The sequence below is a fragment of the Hylobates moloch genome, unplaced genomic scaffold (assembly GCF_009828535.3).
Source record: "Hylobates moloch isolate HMO894 unplaced genomic scaffold, HMol_V3 SCAFFOLD_4039, whole genome shotgun sequence".
NCBI lineage: Eukaryota > Metazoa > Chordata > Mammalia > Primates > Hylobatidae > Hylobates > Hylobates moloch.
The window spans coordinates 1-5,932 of NW_026656314.1; the positions used below are offsets into that span (position 1 = coordinate 1).

A 5,932-nucleotide genomic window follows, 5' to 3' on the forward strand; every position below is an offset into this window, starting at 1 on the left:
GGCTGATTCTAGGGCCAGGGCAGGGCAGGTGCAAGGTACAAGATGGTCCTGGAACACACTGTCATGCCAGAAAGGAAGTGGCTTACGAAAGAAGAAAAGGAGAAAGAAGATGGGTGATATCACAGGACACAGGAACCAGCTTGGAGGGACTCCCACTGGCCAAATCTGGGACATGTGAGCACTAAAAATGATTAAACCCTGCCATGAACTCTCCTCTGTGCTTCGGCAATCTCCCTCTGAATAGGCCAAAGGCATCTGGCATTCAACATTTCCCAAACTGAACTCACCTCATTTTTTTTTTTTTAGATGGAGTCTTGCTCTGTCACCCCGGCTGGAGTGAGGTGGTGCAATCTCGGCTCACTACAGTCTCTGCCTCCCAGGTTCAAGTCATTCTCCTGCCTCAGCCTCCTGAGTAGCTGGGATTACAGGCATGCGCCACCATGCCTGGCTAATTTTTTGTATTTTTAGTAGAGACGGGGTTTCACCATTTTGGTCAGGCTGGTCTCGAACTCCTGACCTCAAGTGATCTGCTCACCTCGGCCTCCCAAAGTGGTGAGATTACAGGCATGAGCCACCATGCCAGGCCCGTTTTATTTTTTTAAATACAGACAGAGTCTTGCTATGTTGCCCAAGCTTGTCTCAAACTCCTAACCTCAAGGGATCCTCTCGCCTCAGCCTCCCAAAGTGTTAGGATTACAGGCGTGAGCCACCACACCCGACGTGCTTCTTTATTTCTTATGTGAACTTGGTTACAATAACCCCCTACTTTGGTTTCCTCTGCTGTCATTACCTAACCGTGAAGTTCAAGATCCTCGGCTCCGCGTGTTCAACAGTCTCCAGGATCCAAACTCACTCCACGTTGCTCAACAAATACTCTGTGAACACCAAACTGCCTGTGGTTTCTCCCCTCCAGGCATACCATGGTGCTTTACACATTGTCAACTCTACTCAGCTCTTCTGCCCCTGGAATGACCTGTCCTCCAGTATGTGCCTAACTCCAGATCTTTTTTTTATTTTTTTTTTTTTATTTTGAGACAGGGTCTAGCTGTGTTACCCAGGCTGGAGTGTAGTGGCACAATCATAGCTAACTGCAGTCTCGACCTCCTGGGCTCCGGAGATCCTCCCACCTCAGCCTCCTGAGTAGCTGGGACTACAGGTGCGAGTCACCACGCCCAGCTCATTTTTGTATTTGTGGAGATGAGGTTTCATCATCATATTGCCCAGGCTGGTCTCAAATTCCTGAGCTCAAGCAGTCCACCCACCTTGGCCTCCCAAAGTGCTGGCATTACAGGCATGAGCCACTGTGCCTGGCCCCAGCAAGACTTCCTTGATCCCCACTCCCACACCTCCTCACTGTGCTAAGTACCCATGGGCTCTGAGAGCATTTCTCGTCCAACTCTCGTTAATGACTTGTCTATTTATCTATCCCGCTAGACTCTAAGTCCCTTTAGGACAGAATCTCTGTTTTATATGGTTTTTTGGGTATCTTCCACTAACACCTAGGACAGCACTTGGAAGCTTGGAAGGCAGTGTCTTATCTTTTTTTTTTTTTTTTTTTTGAGACGGAGTCTCCCTCTGTCGCCAGGCCGGAGTGCAGTGGCACGATCTCGGCTCACTGCAACCTCCGCTTCCCGGGTTCCAGCAATTCTCCTGCCTCAGCCTCCTGAGTAGCGGGGATTACAGGCACCCGCCACAATGCCCGGCTAATATTTGTATTTTTAGTAGAGACGGGGTTTCACCAGGTTTGCCAAGATGGTCTCAATCTCTTGACCTAGTGACCCACGTGCCTTGGCCTGCCAAAGTGCTGGGATTACAGGTGTGAGTCACCGTGCCCAGTCAACAATTTCTTATTACAGGAAATCTTCCCCAAAAATCCCCAAATGGCCTGGGCTTTAGACTGCTAGTATACCCTCTTTCTTTCCCTGAGGGTAGATGAGACTCAATCACTGTAACCACTGTCTTTTGAAAACAGTATGCAAATATTCCTGTGGTTTTGTTCATTTACAAATCCCTGCCTGAAGCTTCTTTCTTTCCCAATTCTACTTCCTGCTCTTTTTTTTTTTTTTTTTGAACCAGGGTCTCTCTCTCTCTCTCACTCAGGCTGGTGTGCAGTGGTGCAATCACAGCTCACTGCAGCCTCGACCCCCCAGGCTTGCAATCCTCCCGTCTCAGCTTCCTGAGCAGCTGGGACCACACACGCTTCCCACTATGCCCAGCTAATTTATTTTATTTTCGTAGAAATGGGGTCTCACTGTGTTGCACAGGCTGGTCTCAAACTGCTGAGCTCTAGCAATCCTCCTGCCTCAGCCTCCCAAAATGCTGGGATTACAAGTGTGAGCCGGCTACTTCTTGCTCTTTTTTTTTTTTTTTTTTTTTGGTGACAGAGTCTTGCTCTGTCACCCAGGCTGAAGTGCAGTGGCGTGATCTCGGCTTAGTGCAACCTCCGCCTCCCAGGTTCAAATGATTCTCCTTCCTCAGCCTCCCAAGTAGTTGGGACTACAGGCTCGTACCACCATGCCCTGCTAATTTTTTTTATTTTTAGTGGAGACAGGGTTTCACCATGTTAGCCACGATGGTCTCCATCTCCTGACCTTGTTATCCACCCGCCTCCACCTCCCAAAGTGTTGAGATTACAGGTGTGAGCCACCGCCCCTGGCCCTTGCTCTTTAAAAAAAAAAAAGTTAGATGTACGTATCTCCATAGACTTTACAACATAATGGAAAAACTTGTTCCTTTTCCCAAAGTAAAACAGAAGAAGTGGCTGGGCATGGTGGTTCACACCTGTAATCCCAGAACTTTGGGGGGCTGAGGCAAGCGGATCACCTGAGGTCAGGAGTTCGAGACCAACCTGGCCAACATCGCGAAACTGCATCTCTACTGAAAAATACAAAAAATTAGCTGGATGTGGTGGTGCAAGACTGTAATTCCAGCTACTTAGGAGGCTGAGGCAGGAGAATTGCTTGAACCTGGGAGGCAGAGGTTGCAGAGAGCTGAGATGGTGCCACTGCACTCCAGCCTGGGCAACAGAGTGAGACTCCATCTCAAAAAAGAAAAAAATTAAAAACGCAAACAAGCAAACAAAACCAAAAAACAAACAAACAAAAAAAAAAAGAAGAAAATCACATTTGGTTGTCACCACGGGGTCCTCAATTTCTGCCCTAAGAGAAATCACAAGAGTTCTGAACACATTTCTTGTAGTTACTGTTCCTGAGTATAGAGGCTCAGGGGAAGCCTCTGACTTCAAACCTCTCCATCCTCTGCCTCTAGCCATCAAGTAATGCTGCCTCAGGGGTTTGGTACCATCCAACAGATGATGCTAGAAGCTGTGGAGGTAATAGCTGGGTGTGGCTCAACACTGCTTTTGATAGGGAATGAAGAACATGTGACGCCCTAGGCCGGTCTGTGAACATTCTGTAATCCCAAAGATTTACCTCCTTGTGATGAATGCAATCAAACATGCTCTAGGGCAGAGATGAAAACCATCCCTGATTTTGCCAGGCCTAAAGCACATTGTTCAATAAATATTAACTGAATCAATGAATAAATATGTATTGGACTAGATTGTATATATTTGTGCTGAGCAAACAGTAAAATCGCTGATTTGCTTCAAACCTTGGAATAACCCTAGGAAACCTTCTCCTTCGCTATCAATACCTTTGTGATGTTAAAGTTCTTTTCACCAGGACTCCACAGGATGCTCAACTGAAAACATTGGCTCTGAATGTGGGAATGATTCCATGAAGCCACTCACAGTCTACAACCCCTATTTTGCAAATCGAATCCCAAATTTACAAAATAAATTGTTGTCCCTTTGGCTGCAAAATTTACAAAATAAATTGTGATCATTAATAAGAGTTAATATAATAAAGTCAGAAATCATTCAGAACATGGACTAAAATTCAGAGATATTCTTTTTTTTTTTTTTTCTTTTTGAGGTGGAGTCTTGCTCTGTTGCCCAGGCTGGAGTGCAGTGGTGCAATCTCGGTTCACTGCAACCTGTCTCCAGGTTGAAGTGATTCTCCGGCCTCAGCCTACTGAGTACCTGGGATTACAGACATGCACCACCGTGCCCAGCTAATTTTTGTATTTTTAGTAGAGACAGGGTTTCACCATATTGGCCAGGCTGGTTTCAAACTCCTGACATCAAGTGATCCGCCTGCCTCAGCCTCCCAAGTGTTGGGATTACAGGCGTGGGCCACCGTGCCCGGCCCAGAGAAAGTATTTCTTTCCAATTCATGAGAGGTATAGACACTCTTTGTGTGTGTGTGTGTGTGTGTGTGTGTGTGTGTGTGTGTGTGTGTACACATTTAGTTTTATTGTAACAAAGCAACTTGTACACTTTTAACGTTTAAAACTGAGCATCATCTTTCCTTTCCAGTGAAACAAAAATAAAATTTAAAAATAAACGGGAACAAAATTACAATAGAGAATGTCAATTCCAAATAAGATCCTACAGGTTCTGCTGATTCTCCCATTGAGTGGCAGGGCTCAAGTCTTCATTAGGAGAGAATTTATTTTAAAAGTGTCATCTTAAACTGCCAGGATGTCTGTCAAATATCACAATTAAACATGCCAAAGGAGAAGCCATGTTGTCAAAATGCCCACTTAACCCACCCAAACATCTCAAACCCACCCTTCGCTGACCTTCTATAACCCCACTTTTTTAAGTTTTTTTTTTTCTTTTTTTAAACAAGAGAAAGTAGACAGATACATGTTGGTAAATGCTAACTGTCCATATTCACATAGAGACACGGTGTACTCTCTGAGCCCAATACACAGAGAAAGGAGGAAAACAGCTAGAATTCTATGCACTACTACACAGGGGCCTAACACCCTCCAGCTTCCAGCAGAGAGAAGGGAGCAGGTTTTTCTTTTTTCCCACAGAGCTCAGTGGTGTTGATTCCATACAGTTTTTGTTCAGACAGGAAGGGATAAAAATGAACGTCGAACAGAAAGGGGTAGAGACTCTTTTCCCACTGTATTCTGCTCAAGGCATTTCCCCCCAAATAAGTTGAGAACCATGGAGTAGGGAAGAGAGACCTCAAGAACAGGGTGACTGAGCACAAGAGGAAAAAAAAAAAAAAAAAGACTGCAACTTGCTCCCAGGGACTGGAGAAAATTTTAAAAAAGGAAGGTTGGAATCCATCAGTGTTCTATTTAGTCATCTTCTCCTTCATCCTCCTCTCCTTCCTCCCCTTCATCATCATCTTCATCTTCTTCACCTTCATCCTCATCCCCTTCTTCATCAATATCTTCTAATCCTTCCTCCTCTTCATCATCATCATCTTCTCCTTCTCCTTCATCATCCATATCGGGAACCAAGCAGTACTGTAATGGGTTTGGCCAAATATCATCTTTGATGACCTCTTCTAACTCATCAGCACCTGCGTCAGAATGGTCAGTAAACCAGGTAAAGAAGCTCTCTGGTTCCTCATGCTGCCTCTTCCTGCTGGCTTTATTCTGCGTTTGACTTGAACGTTTCGTCAAATCCTTTCCAGATTTCCATTTGATTTTGGTGGACTTTGAAGATGGATCACCACTCTCATTCAGATGAAATTCTTTGGAGAGAAATTTATTTTCAAAGTAAGGATTTTCGTCAAAATAAAAATCTATTCTGTAACCTGATTTAATATCTTCAAATTCTGTCACTTTAACTCTGGTCAAATAATGCAGTGTCTCTTCGTCTTCCTCCCCAAGCAGTGCAGACACTTGTGGATGGTTGACAAATGTTGTTGCCCAAAAATTTGGGATTTTGATGATCAATTCTGACCTCTTCTGAAAAAATGGTTGGCGGAGTTTGTTACATTTCTGTTCTACTTTCAAAATCTCCTCACTGGCTTGTTCATTAAGCCTGTCCATTTCATTTTGTACTTCATCAATGTGTTCAATCGCTTCTTGCTGTTCTTTTTCTCCCTTCTGCGGCAAGCCTGCA

The 5,932-nt window shown here is 44.8% G+C and overlaps 1 protein-coding gene across 1 annotated transcript; it reads right to left on the reverse strand.

Moving 5' to 3' along the window:
- Nucleotides 1-4,814: 4,814 nt before the first annotated feature.
- On the reverse strand, nt 4,815-5,925 carry LOC116465255 (protein SET-like; the record flags this gene model as incomplete). The annotated part of the gene is made up of 1 exon (XM_032148393.2): nt 4,815-5,925. A coding segment is annotated over one exon (768 nt), but the record flags the coding sequence as incomplete, so codon positions are not given.
- Between the last annotated feature and the right edge of the window lie 7 nt (nt 5,926-5,932).